This window comes from Nomascus leucogenys, chromosome 11 (genome assembly GCF_006542625.1).
Source record: "Nomascus leucogenys isolate Asia chromosome 11, Asia_NLE_v1, whole genome shotgun sequence".
Taxonomy (NCBI): domain Eukaryota; kingdom Metazoa; phylum Chordata; class Mammalia; order Primates; family Hylobatidae; genus Nomascus; species Nomascus leucogenys.
Genome location: NC_044391.1, coordinates 55,120,539 through 55,139,093, shown reverse-complemented (window position 1 = coordinate 55,139,093; position 18,555 = coordinate 55,120,539). Strand labels below are relative to the sequence as shown.

The 18,555-nt window shown below is 52.3% G+C and overlaps 3 protein-coding genes across 14 annotated transcripts in view; 2 read left to right on the top strand and 1 right to left on the bottom strand.

Moving 5' to 3' along the window:
- The first annotated feature begins 635 nt into the window (after positions 1-635).
- On the top strand, positions 636-6,099 carry MYL6B (myosin light chain 6B). Of its 3 annotated transcripts, XM_030822456.1 has the most exons (8): positions 636-713; positions 1,975-2,194; positions 2,913-2,940; positions 3,155-3,298; positions 3,519-3,692; positions 5,586-5,663; positions 5,816-5,853; positions 6,001-6,099. In XM_030822456.1, exons 2-7 carry the CDS (start codon positions 2,021-2,023, stop codon positions 5,842-5,844), a joined length of 627 nt encoding a protein of 208 aa, XP_030678316.1. In that variant the 5' UTR covers positions 636-713; positions 1,975-2,020; the 3' UTR covers positions 5,845-5,853; positions 6,001-6,099. The 3 variants fall into 3 exon arrangements, with proteins under 3 accessions (XP_030678316.1, XP_030678314.1, XP_030678315.1); XM_030822454.1 differs by lacking the exons at positions 5,586-5,663; positions 5,816-5,853; positions 6,001-6,099 and having other exon boundaries at positions 3,519-4,198; XM_030822455.1 differs by lacking the exons at positions 5,586-5,663; positions 5,816-5,853; positions 6,001-6,099 and having other exon boundaries at positions 685-713; positions 1,954-2,194; positions 3,519-4,198.
- A 150-nt stretch (positions 6,100-6,249) lies between these two features.
- MYL6 (myosin light chain 6) lies at positions 6,250-9,627 on the top strand. 3 transcript variants are annotated; one of them, XM_003282593.4, is made up of 7 exons: positions 6,250-6,473; positions 6,738-6,765; positions 7,637-7,780; positions 8,023-8,196; positions 8,291-8,368; positions 8,670-8,714; positions 9,435-9,627. In XM_003282593.4, exons 1-6 carry the CDS (start codon positions 6,471-6,473, stop codon positions 8,696-8,698), a joined length of 456 nt encoding a protein of 151 aa, XP_003282641.2. In that variant the 5' UTR covers positions 6,250-6,470; the 3' UTR covers positions 8,699-8,714; positions 9,435-9,627. The 3 variants fall into 3 exon arrangements, with proteins under 3 accessions (XP_003282641.2, XP_003282642.2, XP_030678317.1); XM_030822457.1 differs by having other exon boundaries at positions 6,288-6,473; positions 7,637-7,672; XM_003282594.4 differs by lacking the exon at positions 8,670-8,714.
- Positions 9,628-10,718: 1,091 nt separating this feature from the next.
- The window catches only part of SMARCC2 (SWI/SNF related, matrix associated, actin dependent regulator of chromatin subfamily c member 2), a 28,334-nt gene continuing 20,497 nt past the window's right edge, over positions 10,719-18,555 (bottom strand). For 3 of the 8 annotated variants that reach the window (XM_030822446.1, XM_030822447.1, XM_030822449.1), the window contains 6 exons: positions 18,334-18,469; positions 18,085-18,251; positions 16,295-16,429; positions 13,668-14,049; positions 12,652-13,080; positions 10,719-12,110 (listed from right to left, as the gene is read on the bottom strand). In XM_030822446.1, the coding sequence (XP_030678306.1) occupies positions 12,034-12,110; positions 12,652-13,080; positions 13,668-14,049; positions 16,295-16,429; positions 18,085-18,251; positions 18,334-18,469 (1,326 nt within the window). In that variant the 3' untranslated portion in view covers positions 10,719-12,033. The remainder of the gene's footprint in view (positions 12,111-12,651; positions 13,081-13,667; positions 14,050-16,294; positions 16,430-18,084; positions 18,252-18,333; positions 18,470-18,555) is intronic. The other 5 variants (XM_030822451.1, XM_030822450.1, XM_030822453.1 and 2 more) reach the window with 5 other exon arrangements.

Genomic DNA, 18,555 nt, shown 5'->3' with positions numbered 1-18,555 from the left:
AACCAGTGAACTCCAATGCTGACCATTAAGTGTCTCAGAAAGTAAGGCTGGAAAGCCCAGCCCTCCGCTCAGAGACCTGTGAAGACCGAGGAGGATGGCGCATATGCAACCGCAGGATGGAAACCTCGATCAGAGAAGCCTGGGGCAGGTGACTGGGCTTAACTGCAAATTTTCACATTTACTTCAGCAACCAGCTCATTAAAAACAAACTACTCTGAGGCCTCTTTTTTTTTTTCTATCAAACAGCGAGAGGAAGCGAAAGAGAGTGCAGCCGCTCTCCCCGGGGCCGTGCTTCCAGCTATCTGACCTCCACGCTGCCTGCTGCAGCCTCAACCTTTCCCCAGGTTCTGAGTTCTTTCAGCAGTAGGTACAGGAAAACAGCCGCCCCACATCCCCCCGGCGCCTCCCGAGACTAGGAGCCCGCCAGGGCTAAGTAGGAGGGATTCCCTAGGGGCCCCGCAGGGTTTTCGGGTTGGGGTGGATTGGAAATTGTTCATTGCCTTTCAGTTCCGGGACATAAAGCACGCTGGAAGGACATTGAGTCACCAGCCACCGCCCTCGCGTCAGCTGCAGTCGGGAGCGCGGCGCATCCCGTGAGTCCGCGAGGGACTACGATTCCCGGCATGCTCCGCGGCCATCGGAATTAACCCTTCAGGGCTGGCGGCCGCGCTATGCCCCGCCCCCTCCCCAGCCCCAGACACGGACCCCGCAGGGTGAGTTTTTGGGGGCTGAGGAGGGCCACTTTCTTTAAGGTGTAGTGGGGGGTGAGTATGTGTGTATGTCAGTGTGTGTGTGTATGTGTCTGTGTGTCGTGTGTGTGTGATGTAGTTTGTAAAAATGGGACAATTTGCAGTCATGAGATTCAGACGCTGTTTTGCGAATGGGAGACCTAGCATCAACCCCGGGGCCTAAGTGGAATCACTGCTATCTTCCTCAGAATGCTATCGAAATCCTTTCCTAATTTCCCCCAGAACAAAAGTAGCCCGCAACCCCTCCCCACTCCCAAACGCCCCCCAACTTGGACTCTCTCCCAGCGCCCCCAGCAAGGTTTGTGACCTGGCCCCTGAGTCAGGATTTTTATTATACCCCTGGTTGTGGGGTGAATACTCATGGAGGCTATAGGAGCTCCCACATCCTCTTGGATTAGGGAATTTAAGCCGTCTCCCAGAGCCCACCCTTCTCCTCAGGTGCCACCACAGGGTCCCCACAGGTTCAGCAAGCACCCCACCTTTTGTTTGTCTTGAATGACTGTGGGCTTGTGGAAGAAGGTTCCTTCCATGGAAGAATGGGTAGCAGATGTTAAACCTGATTTTGCCCCCACTCCCGCCCCTAAAACAACACTGGGCACAGGAGACAATGAGGGATGTCACACTCCTGTTTTTATGACTATTCTTCCTTTATACTGTGAATAGTTCCAGTTCTTGGCTGGGTGGGGGCTCAGGAACTACAAGTATTAGGGATCATTAGACTCTAAGGTTAACTACTCCTGCTCTTTACAAAGCCATGGTCAGAAGGGAGTGGAGGGGCTGGGCAGATGGGCTTCTTGTTTTTGTCATTGCTCCCAGATCACACTTTAACTTGTTCCAGTTCACACAAGCCTCCCTGACTGCTACCCCTCACCCCACCCCTTAAGAAGACTAAAGCTGCTGGATCACCTGCTTTGCCTCACTACCCCCATCTCAGTGCCACTGGCAAGCATCCCATCCTCACCCTGGAGGTTAACTACCTCATTCTGGGCAGTCTCTGGCTTCCTCCCCTACCCCTAAAGGAAACATTGTTCTTTTCTGTTCAGCCTTTGGGGATGAGGGGACAGAGGGAAGAAGACCTTGGGGCAGGAGTCCTGAACCATAGGAGGCCAGGGGAGTGAGGGCAGGCGGTTATATCTCTCCTCTACCTCATCCTCGCCACAGCCAACTGGCTCCCTGCCCCTGCCCCCGCCCCTTGACATCCCAGACTCCCTGGCTATTTAAACAGAGATGGGTGCCCCCATCCGCACACTGTCCTTTGGCCACCGGACATCATGCCTCCCAAGAAGGATGTTCCCATGAAGAAACCAGCAGGGCCCTCCATCTCCAAACCTGCTGCTAAGCCAGCAGCAGCAGGGGCTCCTCCAGCCAAGACCAAAGCTGAGCCAGCTGTCCCCCAGGCCCCTCAGAAAACCCAGGAGCCTCCAGTCGATCTCTCCAAAGTGGTGGTGAGTCTCTGGAAAGTGAAGATAGAATTGGAGGGGGTGGTTTGAGGGTGGGATACAGCCTAGGGGATTAGTGGGTATCTAGAAGGTAGGGAATCAATGAGCCCTGGAATGAGATTGGGGCTTTCCCTTAGTCCCCCATTTGAAGCATCCAGTCTTATGACTGCTGTTGTCTTTGCTGTTCTCTCCCTCTAACCTATAGTCATGTGTGTACAGCACATACACACTCACTTACCCCCTGCTGGAGGCAGGGACTCTTAGATGGGGAACATCTGGGTTCTGAGGACAGTTTCAAGGTGAAGGGAAGAGAGCTGTTGCCTGCCCCTGGCTGGTGGTTCAACTCAAAAGGCCTGCAGCTCTGAACTCCAGGAGGGGAGGCTGAAGAGGACAGACTTGTTAGACAATCACAGCTGGGGGCCGGGGTAAATTTAGCCTTTGTTCAGCCCCCAGTTATGTGAGGGATGCAGGGCTCAGGGCAATGGAGGGAGGGAAACAGGTGGCATGGGATTAACCCTGTTCCCAGGAAACCCTCCCCACTGTAATTCCTCTTCTTGGGATTCTCCCAAGGCCCAGAGCTGGGAATGGGACTGAGGTGGCTGGGCTTCCAGCCTGGTCCCTTTGGGCCCCTCCTCAGAAGTGGCTGCCAGTTGGTTGGGAGGAGTGCGGGAGAGGGATTGAATAAATTCTGTCATCTCTCTCCACCTGCTTTTTTCTTCCACAGATCGAGTTTAACAAGGACCAGCTGGAGGGTGAGGAGAAGCTGGTCTAAGCCCACTGTCCCGTCCCCAATCCCCTGGTCAGATTCTCTTTCTATTCCCCTAACCCCAGTCCCGACCTTGAAACCTCCCACACTACTCCTCTTTTCCTCCCTTGTTCTGTTCACATAGTTTCTGAAATTTCCTTCTGTCTTGGGGTGATGGGAACCCTAGTCAGTGTCTACACTGACCCTTCCTTATACTTTAGAGTTCAAGGAGGCCTTCGAGCTGTTTGACCGAGTGGGGGATGGCAAGATCCTGTACAGCCAGTGTGGGGATGTGATGAGGGCCCTGGGCCAGAACCCCACCAACGCCGAGGTGCTCAAGGTCCTGGGGAACCCCAAGAGTGATGGTGAGGGGACCCTTGGGAACAATTCGGGTTTTTAGTTTTCAAAAGTTGGATGTTGGTAACAAAAAGAATGAGGTGGATCTCAGGACTTCAAAAACTGTCAAACACAGAAGCAGGAAAATATCCTAAATGCTGAATAGGATGAAGGCATTGTGGTAGGGTTGCAAGCTGGGTCCTATGTGATACTACAGTGACCTCTCCTTTACCTCTCTCCAACCTCCAGAGCTGAAGTCCCGGCGTGTGGACTTTGAGACTTTCCTGCCCATGCTTCAGGCAGTGGCCAAGAACCGAGGCCAAGGCACATATGAGGACTACTTGGAGGGGCTTCGTGTGTTTGACAAGGAGGGGAACGGCAAAGTTATGGGAGCAGAGCTCAGACATGTTCTCACCACCCTCGGTGAGGCAGGCAAGGGGGACCAGAACTCCTTTAGAGTGGAGAGGGGGATGGGGTGGGCCAGAAAAAAGACTGGCCAGATAAGCAGAGCCAGCAGGAGGATTGCTGTCCTGCAGGTTGTCAGCAGGAGACTGAGAAGGTCAGAGCTATGGGGGTAGAATCTGAAGGACTCTCTCTTCCAGAGGCTAAAGTGCCTAGGAAAAGGGATGAGGTGGGAAACCTGAATTTTCATTTTGGAAGAGACGTGTGGGTTGTGTGTTCTGGTACAAGTCTCGTAACCTCCTGGGATTGTTTCTTTGTGGGTCAGTGCTTTCACCAGTACTAGGGTGAAATGGAAAGGCAAGAGGCATCCATGACCAGGGGAGGATTCCCTTGAGGACTGAGGCTATGGGAAGTCTCCAGGGTGGGAGAAGAAGAGGTACCACTCTAAAGAGCATGGCCTGGCCGGGTGCGGTGGCTCACGCCTGTAATCCCAGCATTTTGGGAGACCGAGGTGAACGGATCATCTGAGCTCAGGAGTTCGAGACGGGCCTGGCCAACATGGTGAAACCCCATCTCTATTAGTAATATAAAAATTAGGCAGGCATGGTGGCACGCACCTATAGTCCCAGCTACCCAGGAGGCTGAGGCAAGAGAATCGCTGGAACCCGGGAGTCTGAGGTTGCAGTGAGCCGAGATCACGCCACTGCACTCCAGCCTGGGGGACAGAGCAAGATTCTGTCTCAAAAAAAAAAAAAAAAAAAAAAAAAAAAAGGCCAGACATGGTGGCTGAAGCCTGTAATCCCAGCACTTTGGGAAGCCGAGGCAGGCGGATCACTCAAGGTCAGGAGTTCGAGACCAGCCTGGCCAACATGGTGAAACCTCATCTCTACTAAAAACACAAAAATTAGCCAGGCATGATGGCGGGTACCTGTAATCCCAGCTACTCGGTAGGCTAAGGCAGGAGAATCGCTTTAACCCGGGAGGTGGAGGTTGCGGTGGGCCGAGACCATGCCACTGCACTCCAGCCTGGGCGATAGAGCAAGACTCAGTTTCAAAAAAAAGCAAAACAGCATGGGCTGGCTGGGCGCAGTGGCTCACTCCTGTAATCCTAGCACTTTGGGAGGCCAAGGCAGGAGGATCGCTTGAGCCCAGGAGTTCGAGACCAGCTTGGGCAACAGTGAGATTCTATATTAATAATAATAAAAAAAAAGTACAAGGCCAGGCGTGGTGGCTCACACCTGTAATCTCAGCATTTTGGGAGGCCAAGATGGGCAGATCATTTGAGCTCAGGAGTTCGAGACCAGCCTGAGCAACATGGCAAAACCATGTCTCTACAAAAAAATTAAAAAATTAGGCGTGGTGGTGCACGCTTGTAGTCCCAGCTACTTCAAAGGCTGATGTGAATCACTGGAGCCCAGGAGGTGGAAGTTGCAGTGAGCCATGATGATGTCACTGCACTCCAGCCTGGGTGACAGAGGGAGACTCTTATCTCAAAAAAAAATTTACAATTGTTATGTTCATATTGTTGTTTACAAAAATATATGGAAAAAGCCAAGCGCGGTGGCTCACGCCTGTAATCCTAGCACTTTAGGAGGCCGAGGCAGGTGTATGACCTGAGGTCAAGAGTTTGCGAGCAGCCTGCCCAACATGGCGAAACCTCGTCTCTACCAAAATTACAAAAAATTAGCCGGGTGCCTGTAATCCCAGCTACTCGGGAGGGTGAGGCAGGAGAATCGCTTAAACACGGGAGGCGGAGGTTGCAGTGAGCCGAGATCGCTCCACTGCACTCCAGCCTGGGCGACAAGAGCGAAACTCCGTCTCAAAAAAAAAAAAAAAAAAAAAAAAAAGGAAAAGCGTGGCCTGGGTGAGTGAAGGAGGGAAAGGAGGGCCTCAGACGTTGTGTCTGGGATTCAGGGGAGAAGATGACTGAGGAGGAGGTGGAGACAGTTCTGGCAGGACATGAGGACAGCAACGGCTGCATCAACTACGAGGGTGAGCGGCCAAAAAAGCGGGAGCGGGGCCGAGGGAGGAGGGCAGCCTGGCGTCTTGCCGCATGTGGGCGGGGGCACCCCTGGATTACCTAGAGTCAGATGTATTATCCAAAGGCCTGCTTCTGAAGCCCCTCTTGCCTCCTCTCTCTGCAGCCTTCTTGAAACACATCCTAAGCGTCTGAGTGCTGCAGGTAGGGCCCTCCCACCCCTTCGCCGCGCCTTACGAGGCAAGTCTCCCGCCCTTCTCCTCAGCCAGTATAGAAAAGCAGCGGAGTTCATTCTGCTGTCCGGTTGCTGCACGGGCTCCAGAGCTTCGCAACTTTGGTTTTTTCCCACAGATCCAGTGGGGTCTGGACACTGGGCCCCGCAGGCGGAAACACGTTCCAGCCACCAGGAGGCCACCTATTGTTTCAAAATAAAGACTGGGTTCCTCTCGGTTTCAGACTGCTATTTTTTTCATGGTTGGGGGAGCAGCGGGAGACGGGGAGGGTGCTAGGAGGAGAGGGCGGGAAGAGAGGGCTCTCTCCTCTTCCAATCCTCTAATCTTCCTGCTGTTGGGAGGTGCAGATTCATTGTGCCCCTCCCCCCACCTCCGAGCGGTTCTGTGCCCAGGTGGGGCTGGAGAAAGGAACAGCGGACCCCGCCCAAGTCATTACTAATGTAGCAATCCCCTGCATAAACCCAGGCCACGGTTCCTATTGGCTGAGTCCGCTGAGGGTGACGTCATCGGGACGTACTAAGACTAGGGTTGGGCCGAGAGTCGGAGCCATTACTGCAGGAAAAGGTCCCGCAGAGCTGAGCAGTCAAGATGGTGGGGCCCAGGTCCCGGGAGATGGGCAGGATTGGGGACGAGAGGCGGGAAGAGACGGGTGCGGGGCGAGGAGAAGGCAGGGGTAGGAGGCAAAGGGAACCTGAGGACCCGAAAGGTTGGAGGTGAGGTTGGAAAGCCTGGGGCCCTGCGGGGAAGCGAGTCTGCAGCCTGAAACAGGAGTTTGTGGGTCAGAGTTTGTGGGGCTGGGATAGAAACTCGGGGGATTGGCGTTCAGTGCTGACCACTTCCCTCTTCTCTGAGCAGTGTGACTTCACCGAAGACCAGACCGCAGGTAGGTTATCTCTGATCCCTACCGAGGTCACCCTTAGGGAGAGGGACACCCGCCCCTCAGCACCTATCCTCTAATCTTAATCTGTCATCTCTTTAGCACCCCCATGAGATTACCCCCTGGATTATTTTCTCTTCTTCTGGATCCTCCATTTTCTTTTCTCACTTTCTTCCTCCCTCCCCTTCCACTCTAGATCTGAGTCCCAAGCACTGGGTGAGTTTTAGGTGGTGTGGGTATGTGAAAAAACTTGGTCACCTAATGCCTGCTGTGTGTGGGGTCTGGGGAGGGTGTATAAAGCTGCCTGCGCTCCTTCGTCCTTTAATCAGCTACTTCTGCCTCTTTTCTCCTCCTGTGATAACTGTCCCCGCCCTCCCAGCTTGCAGTTGTGAAGATTTAGAGCAGTGACCTGATATTCTATGCAGATGGGGACAAGACAGGGGAGTTTGCTAAGGATATGACTCTAGCTGTACCCTCTGGAAGTTCTCTTTGTACTGGAGGGGTGCGAAGTGGCAGGTTGGGATGACCCTAGTCCCAGGCTGCTGCTCCCACTTCCTTATAAGGACAGGACTGAGACTGGGCGGTGGCGAATTCCTGCCCTCAGAAGTGTAGTAGCAGCACTGGAGATTGGCAGGCCTGCCGCAGGCAGAGGGGGTGTGTAAATGGATGTTACCAGGCTGCCAGAGGGGGAGGAAGGCTCTATATAGGACACCTGAATTGGAAGAGAAATAGAGCCCTCTTAAGTAGACTTTGGTGTACAGTTTGGTGCAGATATCTGGTTTCCTCAGCATGATCAAAGTTGAATGGGCAGCAGAGCTCTGAGGCAGGGTTTGGATTAACCCTCAAATCCTGTGTTGACATTCATCTGAATCCTCAGAGTTCAAGGAGGCCTTCCAGCTGTTTGACCGAACAGGTGATGGCAAGATCCTGTACAGCCAGTGTGGGGATGTGATGAGGGCCCTGGGCCAGAACCCTACCAACGCCGAGGTGCTCAAGGTCCTGGGGAACCCCAAGAGTGATGGTGAGGGGCCTAAAGAACAACTCCTCAGTGTGGTCATGGGCCCACAGTTCTTCAGCTAAGAGCTTCCCTTTATCTTCACAGGCCCCAAACTCAAGCAAGTCTGGATTAGCAAATCCCATGGATTTCCTTGCTTTTAGGGGGGAGTCATCTGTCATCTCTCTGTTCAGTTGAGGTCTCTATAATCCCGTCCTGAGAACTTGTGTTACTTCTCTGGCCTGACATTTCCACCTCCTTTATGGCAGAGATGAATGTGAAGGTGCTGGACTTTGAGCACTTTCTGCCCATGCTGCAGACAGTGGCCAAGAACAAGGACCAGGGCACCTATGAGGATTATGTCGAAGGACTTCGGGTGTTTGACAAGGAAGGAAATGGCACCGTCATGGGTGCTGAAATCCGGCATGTTCTTGTAACACTGGGTAAGGTTCTGTGTCCTTGTCCTTGAGCTGAGATGGCACCCTGAGATACCTCACTTGTCACCCAATTCCAAAAATGCTTTCTTTCCCCCTGCAGGTGAGAAGATGACAGAGGAAGAAGTAGAGATGCTGGTGGCAGGGCACGAGGACAGCAATGGTTGTATCAACTATGAAGGTAAGAGGTGAACTGGGCTTTCTCAGAGGAAGCAGCCATATGGGGCAGGTCAAGTATAGTGTCTGGGGCTTTCCCTATCCCTGGACTTGGGCTCCAAAGAGAGCCAGGAGGCAAGGTGCAGGGCCCTGCCCAGCCCAGCCCAGGAGTGGGAGGTCAGGGCGGTGTAACAGGAAAGGAAGGGGTAGTATCGTAGAGGGTGGGAAGGAATGAGAAGTGAAATAATGGAATGTCTGTCCCCACCTGACCCCTCACCCCATGTCTGTGTCTTGTCTTCACCATGAATGTCTCTTCCTTCCTGCAGCGTTTGTGAGGCATATCCTGTCGGGGTGACGGGCCCATGGGGCGGGTACGGCTCCTCCCAGCCTCTCCTCTAGTTGATCTCCCCAGTGTTTCTTTTTTCCCCAACCTGTGCTCTTTATCCCTTGCCCTTACCCTACTACCATCTGACTTCCTCCTGGCATGTTTCTGCATGGAGCTGACTAGGGAGGGGAGGGATTCCTCAAAGAGGAAGACAGCCTGGGGGTACGGTACCTCCTTACCTCTAGAATGGGCCCTGAGGTTTTACTTATAGGGCCCTGGGTGCTGGTGTCTGGGAACTCTCACCAGCCTGTATACCAGTCTTGCTTTAGGGTGACCTTCTGGCCCTGGAGCATGGGTAGCTGGCATAGAGGGGTATGGGTTGCCTGCCCCATTCTGCTGCTATAGCTGAACAGTCCTTTCCCCTTCCCTCGCTGGGCAGCTTGGAGGTACCCTAACCCAAAACTCTGTCCTCTCCTCCTGCCAGTGGCTGACAGTAGCTGTAGGTGTAGTTGAGAACTTTTCTGCCTCTGCTGTGTTCTTGCTGCTCAGGGTTGGGTGGGGGACTAACAAACAGCTGGTAGGAGGGGAGCTAGGGGCAGGGATAACTGGTCAGACTCAAGGGGGCTCCTCTGCAAACTGACCCCAGGGTTGGTTGCTGTGGGCATGTTCCCGCTTATGCTACCTTTGCAGTCTGGTAGTCCCCTGGCCCTTGGTGTACCCCTCCACAGCCCTGTTCCCTGGCTCATCCCACCTTTCCTTTCCACAGAGCTCGTCCGCATGGTGCTGAATGGCTGAGGACCTTCCCAGTCTCCCCAGAGTCCGTGCCTTTCCCTGTGTGAATTTTGTATCTAGCCTGAAGTTTCCCTAGGCTTTCTTGTCTCAGCAACTTTCCCATCTTGTCTCTCTTGGATGATGTTTGCCGTCAGCATTCACCAAATAAACTTGCTCTCTGGGCCCTCGGTTCGGTTCTGCTTTCTTTCCTGAACAGGGTAAAGGGGAAGAAGGTGAGGTGGTGATGATTTCTGCCCTGAGGCAGAGTCCAAGGTCAATGGTGCAGGGGATGAGGAAAGCTGGGGAAGGCCCTGTACTAGCTGTCTGGGCTTCATTTAAAAACTGCTGGCCCCATTCATCCATCTTACACAAGCTACCTCTTGGGAGATGAGGAAAGCAATAGATCCCAGTAGGACCAAGGCTGGCCATCCCTGTTCCATTCCATATCAGGCTGTCTTCTCCTAGCCTTCCAGCTCCTTAAATCTGGCCCCTGCCCTCCCAAGCTCCCAATAAGGCCTTTTGTGGGGAAGCCTGTGGAGTGTTTATTGGAGCTAAAGCCAGGCCATTATTAGCACTGCCTAAGCCTGTCCGTCACCTCAGCAGGGCGAAGGGCCAATTATAACAAAAGTGGGTAAGGGGCTTGCCTCCTCCCTAATAAGGGAAGGAGTGAAACCACTACTTCTGAAGGGACAGAGATACAAAATTCCATGTTGTGGGAATGTCCTTCCAAGTCTTTTTTTTTTTTTTTTTGAGACGGAGTCTTGCTCTGTCCCCCAGGGTGGAGTGCAGTGGCGCGATCTCGGCTCACTGCAAGCTCCGCCTCCCAGGTTCAAGCCATTCTCCTGCCTCAGCCTCCCGAGTAGCTGGGACTACAGGCGCCCGCCAACACGCCCGGCTAATTTTTTGTATTTTTAGTAGAGACGGGGTTTCACCGTGTTAGCCTGGATGGTCTCGATCTCCTGACCTCGTGATCCGCCTGCCTCGGCCTCCCAAAGTGCTGGGATTACAGGCTTGAGCCACCGCGCCCGGCTTGTCCTTCCAAGTCTTAAACAGCTTTTAGGGCAGGTGAGAGCCTCTGCTCCTATACCAGCACATAGTCTTGACAGTTGTGCTGCCGTTCGTGTTTTGTGGGGAGGCGCAGTGTTTGTAGGCCATGTGGCTTGCAGAATGTCTCTCCGGCCCAGGTAAACGCCGCTGTGAAGGACTCCAGGAAAGCTGCTCCCATCCCAATCCCCCTGCCTGACAGCCACAGGTAAGAACACAGAATGCACCCACAAGATGGAACTGAAAGCAAATTAATTTATAAAAAAAAAAAAAAAAAGAAGAAAGAAAAAAAATTTACAGAAAACTTTGAACAGAAGAAAGGTGCTAAGACGCAGAGGGAGAGAAACATGGGGACATGAGGAACAAAGGGCCTGGTGGGAGGAACCAAGAAGAACCAGTGCAGAGCCTGGAGTCACAGCTGCCTTCCGGTCACGGGAGAAGCTGGGACGTGGAGCAGGAATGCGGGAAGCAGAGTTGAGCTGCGAGCCAAGGGTTGGTCCAACCCAAGGTTGGGCACCCTCTTCCACTGCTCCCAAATCCCTGCATCCTCATCTGGGGAGCCCCCAGCTATCAGCTGAAGTTCTCACAGTCTTGGTGGGAGAGGGAGGAGGCTAAGGGGTGACCCACCAAGTCATAATATGGAGGTGCTTAAGTGCTTTAAAAAACAATTTCAGGTTTAAAACTTCACATCCTCTTATAGCTCCCTTCTCTGCGCCTTCCAGGAGTCCATGAATACAGCCCAGGGAAGGAAGGAGAAAAGCCCCCAGTGCCCTTTCTTCTCCTATTACCTACCACAGAAATCCCCAAAATTAGGTTTTCCCCACCAAATACACATACACTGACATCAACTAAGCAGGTGACTTTTAAAAACAAAACTGACATTCAGAGGGAAAGGAATCATTGGCTGAGCTGGGGTGGCCTAAAACAGCAACAATGAGGAAGCCGCAGGAGGGATTATTAGTACGAATGAACTCGAATAAGCTCGGCGTAGGGTGAGGGAGGGGAGCTGGGGCCTTGACTTAGTCACTAAAAAGGGGCTTGGGGAGAGATGGAATCTGCACCCTGTTCTATCCCCAGAGCTCTCCCTGGAATCTTAATTCCCCTTTCCTAAAACTCACTCCCCCTCAAAAAATGTAAAAATTGGTTATTTTTTAGTGGGTAGAAGGGAGCTCCAATGTGGCTTTTTAAAATCTCCTTTTTTTTTTCAATCCATAGAAAATGCAGTAGTTTGGAGGGAGGTGTACCCTTAGAAGTGGTTAATAGAACCTTGTATAAACACCTTTCACCAGCCCTTCCTTTAGGGCAGCATTCCCATCCTATCCTCTCTCCCAGACATTAGAAACATCTTTTAAACAGAAGTCCTTGAATAATCTGATATAAAAATGCACGCCTCTGTTAGGCATGGTGAGGGCTTTGGAGGGGCGGAAGGAGCTTTCCTTACGTAGTGATGAACTCTCCAGGCTGGGGAGGGTCCCAGTGGTGGGGGAAGGGCTGTTCCTGGAACCGTGATCTCCACATGGGGTGAGGGGGAGAGATGTCTGGCTGGCTCCTCACTGTGGAGGTGGCACAGGGGTGACCGTGCCTGGGCTCGGGGCTGTGGGGTCTGGAGGCAGAGGGGTGCCTGGGTCTGTGGAGAAAAGGAAGATGAATCAGTTAGAGTACGCAGGAGAGATGGCTCCAGACCCAGACCACCACAGACAGACAGAACCGGGCATGGCATGCAGTGGCTGGGTGGATGAATGAGGTACCCACAATGTTCAACTTCTGTTCCCAACACTCCCTTCTACCTCATACTGAGAAAAACTGATTGAAAAGAGACTCTCTAAATGGGGCATTTGAACGTGATAGGAATAAGCAAAGGGATGCCACTCAATCATCATGCAAACAGCTGCTTTTCAAGTTTACAACTGAGATGCTCTCTGCCACAGGATTGCTCCATGACCCACCAGTGAAAGGCCCCAACATCATCCCAAAGGTGGCAGCTGCCAGGCTGGGGAATGGTGGAGGATGGCCAGAGAGGCCCTTCCTCCTGTATTCTAATTTTACCAGAATGTTCAAAAAGGATTGTGGAAACTCTTAATACCTGACCTCTTCCCCACCTGCCCGCTCACCCTCCCTCCACGTGGACCCCTCTCCCTCACCCTTCTTCCCTCTTGGCCCCTTCTCACCTGGCAGTGGGCTGGCACTGGGCAGGAGGTTGCCCTGAACAGCTGCCACAATGGCAGGGCTTTGGGCTGCGGCGGATCCGAGCCCCGGCCCGAGAGGCAAGGAAGATGGCATGGTGGTGGTCGCCGGCAGGTTAGGATGTAGAGGGTTCGCCATGGACACAGGCAGGTTAGGTGGGGGGAGAGTGCCCGGGGCGAACGGGAGATGGTGGTGATGCCCATGCAGGTTAGGAGGAGGGGGAAGGTTAATACTGATGGAGTCAGCTAGACTACCAAATGGGATGATGGATGGAGCAGGAGGAGGAGGAGGAGGCGGCATGCCAAAAGGCAAACCCAAAGGAGCATTACCCGCCACGCCTGGGTGCCCGCTGCCTGGCACTGCCCCTGGCATCATTGAGGGAGGAGTTTGTTGGTTGGGGAACGGTGAGGGGCCTGAGAATAAAGATGAGAGATGGAGAAAATTAGGTATAAAATTTTGCTTAACAACTCACCTTTTCTATTTTTTTTTTTAGACCGAGTCTCGCTCTGTCACCAGGCTGGAGTGCAGTGGCATGATCTTGGCTCACTGCAACCTCCGCCTCCCGAGTTTAAGCAATCTCCTGCCTCAGCCTCCCGAGTAGCTGGTACTACATGTACGCACCACCACACCCAGCTAATTTTTGTATTTTTAGTAGAGACGGGGTTTCACCATGTTGGCCAGGATGGTCTCGATCTCTTGACCTCGTGATCCACCCACTTCGGCCTCCCAAAGAATAACTCACTTTTACAAACAAGGATAATCTAGCCATTCCTTGGCACTATCTTCCCTTTTTCTGACACTAGAGTAAGTGAATAAAATTCCAAAGCTCTCGAGTTTGGGGAAGGATTCCTGCTGATTTAGGGGCCTAAGAGAGATGGGCCCATCTATAGAAATTGAGGCTAACTTCATCTCCAGACTCATCTTGTATCCCCTTTGAGGAGAACTGGGACCTTCACCTGGATTCCTCTAGCCAACAAAAGTTCTGGAACATAACACTTACCATGGGGTCCAGGGGGGGGAACCCCTGGTGGGACTGCCCCAGGCTGGGGGGCTCCAGCTGGTTGCTGCTGCTGTGGCCCTGCAGTTGACCCTGCCTGCCCAATCTGTTCAGAAGGGCCCAAGCTTCCTGGAGGGGCCCCACTGCCAGCAGGAGCAGGGACTACAGAGGCTGGAGCCACAGCCAAGCCATGGACTGCGGGTGGCCCAGCAGCCCCTGTCGGGGGGATAGGCTGGGAGCCTGGGGGCAGGGCTGGTGGTGGCTGCTGCTGCTGTTGGTGCATCTGTTGAAAGTGCTGCTGCCGAGCCCTCATCTCCGCATACTTCAGCTGCTCCATGTGGAAGGCTTGTCTGTCGGCCAGGAGCTGCTGCCTCTGATACTCCAGCTGCCAGTGCCAATTGAGTATTGTTATCCAAGTTTCAGCAGAGGCCAAAGGCAAATGCCTTCACCCCTGCTTTGTCTTCTTCTGAAAGATCCCGCCTCTCAATCAGAAGGTTCCCAAAATCTACATCTTGCGCTTGTGCTTCCTCTGTCCTCCCCACCCCACTTCGTGCAAATTCCCATGACCCTTATGTCTCCTGGGTGCCCACATGGTTTCTTATTGCAATGACTTTAACCTGGCCCCAGCTCACTTCAGCTACAAAGGTCTGAACTTGCCATTACCTTGATTTGGAAAATGCTTCCAGTTCCTTTTGTCAATTCAAGTTCTTTTCTTACTTCAAAATTCACCAAAAACTCACTGTTCTTAGGAAGCTATCCCAGATCAATTCATTTGCCTGAGCTTTAGCTTTATTCTATGATCTCAGGACTTAGAAACTTGATGTGCAATCTCTTTATTTTTTTGAGACAGTCTCACTCTGTCGCCCAGGCTGGAGTACAGTAGAGTGATCTCAGCTCACTGCAACCTCCGCCTCCCTAGTTCAAGCAATTCTCCTGCCTCAGCCTCCCGAGTAGCTGGGATTACAGATGCGCACCAGCATGCCGGGCTAATTTTTTGTATTTTTTTATTCTTTAGTAGAGACGGGGTTTCACCATGTTAGCCAGGATGGTCTCAGTCTCCTGACCTCATGATCCGCCCGCCTCAGCCTCCCAAAGTGCTGGAATTACAGGTGTGAGCCACCACGCCCGGCCGATGTGCAATCTCTTAATGTGAATTTGTCAGATACTTTAAACCTTCTTAACTGTTTCTGATGTCTCCATATTGTATATTCATTTGATGTCTCCCATTAAACCTTAAGTTCTCTGAGGTCCCTATCTTCTATTTCTTTTTCTTCTTCTTTTTTTTTTTTGAGATAGGGTCTCACTCTGTCACCCAGGCTGGAGTGCAATGGTGCAAACATGGCTCAGTGCAGCCTTGACCTCCTGGGCTCAAACGATCCTTCCACCTCAGCTTCCTGAGTAGCTGGGACCACAGGCTCACGCCACCATGCCCGGCTAATTTGTTTATTTTTAAAAAATTTTTGGACTGGGCACGGTGGCTCATGCCTGTAATCCCAGCGCTTTGGGAGGCTGAGGCGGGCGGATCACCTGAGGTCAGGAGTTTTAGACCAGCCTGGCCAACACAGTGAAACCCTGTCTCTACTAAAAATACAAAAATTAGCTGGGCATGGTGGCATGTGCCTGTAATCCCAGCTACTCGGGAGGTGAGGCAGGAGAATCGCTTGAACCCAGGAGGCGGATGTTGCAGTGAGCCATGATTGCACCACTGCACTCCAGCCTGGGCGAAAGAGTGAGATTCCATCTCAAAAAAAAAAAAAAAAAAAAAAAAAAAAAAGCGTGATAACTCACACCTGTAATCCAGCACTTTGGCAAGCAGAGATGGGCCAATCACCTGAGATCGGGAGTTTGAGACCAGCCTGACCAACATGGAGAAACGCCATCTTTACTAAAAATACAACATTAGCTGGGCATGGTGGCGCATGCCTGTAATCCCAGCTACTGGGGAGGCTGAGGCAGGAGAATCGCTTGAACCCAGGAGGCGGAGGTTGCGGTGGGCCAAGATCACGCCATTGCACTCCAGCCTGGGCAACAAGAGCGAAACTCTGTCTCAAATAAATAAATAAATAAAATAAATTGTTGAGACAGGGATCTCACTATGTTACCCAGGCTGGTCTTGAACTCCTGGGCTCAAGTGATCCTTCTGCCTCAGCCTACCAAAGTACTAGGATTACAAATGTGGGCCACTGTGCCCGGTCCCTATCGTCTATTTCTTTTTATGTCCTCCAAAGACAAAATGGTTCAACACTGTGTCTGTCCCATTCCCTTTCCAAGTTCACCTCCTGGATCTGAGGCCCTTACCCTCTCTCTCATCATCCCTTAAGCCCATTCACTCAATCACTATTTGAGTCTACTATGGGCCAAGCACTGTTCAAGGACCTGGAGATGCAGCAATCAAAACCAACTAGAGTCCCTGCCTCATGGAGCTGACCTTCTGTGGGACTTCAGTCCCCAGACTTCACTTGTGAGACACTTAACTGTCCTTAACTGGCTGCCCTACACACACACACACACACACACACACACACACACAGTCCTTAACTGGCTGCCCTACACACACACACACACACACACGCCCCTCCGATTTTAAACGGAGGCACAGTGAGCAGGGTTCCAGGGCTCCTGCTACTCACTGCTTCTCGCTCCCGGTCCATAATAGTCTCCAGCTCCTCAAAGTGCCGAAGTTTGATCTCCAACTTTTTCATCTGGGTCTCCACCAGCAGGGCCACCAAAGATTTGATCTTCCTTTCCTCAACAGCGGCCAAGTGCTAGGGAAGGAGGGGTGAGACAGCACATCAGTGGGAGGACGCAACTGAAGACAATACAGAAGAAAGGTAGGGTGGATGCTGGCAGGTATAAGAACAAACTTGCTGGCCAGGTGCGGTGGCTCACGCCTGTAATCCCAGCACTTTGGGAGGCCGAGGCGGGTGGATCACGAGGTCACGAGATCGAGACCACGGTGAAATACCGTCTCTACTAAAAATACAAAAAATTAGCCGGGCGCGGTGGCGGGCGCCTGTAGTCCCAGCTACTCGGGAGGCTGAGGCAGGAGAATGGCGTGAACCCGGGAGGTGGAGCTTGCAGTGAGCCGAGATCGCGCCACTGCACTCCAGCCTGGGCGACAGAGTGAGACTCCATCTCACACACACACACACAAAAAGAACAAACCTGCTGTGGTCACAACCCATGGTGAAAGGGCTTGACTTTTTTTGTGCTGGGATTTATAGGCGTGAGCCACCGTGTCTTTTTTCTTTTTTTTTTGAGACAGTCTCACTCTGTTGCCCAGGCTGAAGTGCAGTAGCATGATCTCAGCTCACTGTAACCTCCACCTCCTGGGTTCAAGCAATTCTCGTGCCTTTGCCTCCCCTGTAGCTGGGATTACAGGCATGCGCCACCACGCCGGCTAATTTCTGTGTTTTTAGTAGAAATGGGGTTTCACCATGTTGGCCAGGCTGGTCTCAAACTTCCAACCTCAGGTGATCCACCTGCCTCAGCCTCCCAAAGTCCTGGGATTACATGCATGAGCCACTGCACCCAGACTTTTTAAAAAATTAAATCATTTTGGCCAGGTGCGGTGGCTCATGCCTGTAATCCCAGCACTTTGGGAGGCTGAGGCTAGCAGATCACTTGAGTCCAGGAGTTTGAGACCAGCCTGGGACAACAGGGTGAAACCCCATCTCCACTAAAAATACAAAAATTAACCAGGCATGGTGGCACATGCCTGTAATCCCAGCTACTCGGGAGGCTGAGGTGGGAGAATTGCTTGAACCTGGGAGGTGGAGGTTGCAGTGAGCCGAGATTGTGCCACTGCACTCCAGCCTGGGCAACAGAGTGAGACTCCATCTCAAAAAATAAAAAAAAAAAATAAAAAATAAAAAAATAAATAAATAAATAAAAGAACATGGAGGCTGGGCATGGTGGCTCACGCCTGTAATTTCAGCAGTTTGGGAGGCCAAAGCGGGTGGATCACCTGAGGTCAGGAGTTCAAGACCAGCCTGGCCAACATGGTGAAACCCCATCTCTACTAAAAATACAAAGAGTTAGACAGGTGTGGTGTTGCACACCTGTAGTCCCAGTTACTCGGGAGGCTGAGGCAGGAGAATCACTTGAACTTGGGAGGTGGAGGCTGCAGTGAGCCAAGATCTGACAGAGCAAGACTCCGTCTCAAAAGAAGAACATGGAGATAGTGTGGCAAAGGGTAACACGGAGTCAAATACTGACAGGGTTGAAAACAGGCCCAATGGTGATATATTTTTTAAAGCTTAGAGAAGGGATGACTAACCTTACCTCCTCCTGAGATACAAATAAAAAATAAATAGGTCAGCATTATTTAAGGTGTGAGTGAGGAAAGATTTCCTCTAAGTGAGATGAGATTAGAGAAGTGGACATTTTCTTCCCTGAGGTCTTCAAGGTCTGGCCTCACCTTGGCTTTCACTGCAGCGGCGGCCAGGGCGGCAGCAGCAGCGGTGGAGAGGTTGCCCTCGCCAATGTCCCGCTCCACCTTTGTCTTCCTTTCCCCCTCAGACTCCACCACTTCCTTCAGCACTTCTTCCTGCCCTTCCTTTGGCTCCTTCTCCTTCTCAGGATCGACTGGGCCAGGACAAGGGTTGAGTTAGCCCCACAGCTTCACCTCTCTTTCCTGCACCCCCACCTACCCTTGTGGGAGGCTCACCTATTGGGTCTCCATCACTCTTCTCGGACTCCTTCTCACTGTCGCCTTCTTTCCCTTTCTCCTCATCCTTCTTGGGAGCCTCGCTGGTTTTCTCTTTTGCTTCCTCCTCTATAGCACCCCCTCCTTCTCGGGGTTCCTGAAATTCCAGTGATAGAAAAGGAGAGGTATCAGGGATTGGGGTGATTAGTTCTTACACAGAGGGGCCAGACGGGGAACTAAATT

Coding starts and splice junctions, on each gene's coding strand:
- MYL6B (XM_030822454.1), top strand. CDS start 2,021: ATGCCTCCCAAGAAGGATGTTCCCATGAAGAAACCAGCAGGGCCCTCC. Junction 2,195..2,912: donor TCGATCTCTCCAAAGTGGTG/GTGAGTCTCTGG, acceptor TTTCTTCCACAG/ATCGAGTTTAACAAGGACCA. Junction 2,941..3,154: donor TAACAAGGACCAGCTGGAGG/GTGAGGAGAAGC, acceptor CTTATACTTTAG/AGTTCAAGGAGGCCTTCGAG.
- MYL6 (XM_003282594.4), top strand. Junction 8,197..8,290: donor GCATGTTCTTGTAACACTGG/GTAAGGTTCTGT, acceptor TTCCCCCTGCAG/GTGAGAAGATGACAGAGGAA. Junction 8,369..9,434: donor TGGTTGTATCAACTATGAAG/GTAAGAGGTGAA, acceptor TCCTTTCCACAG/AGCTCGTCCGCATGGTGCTG.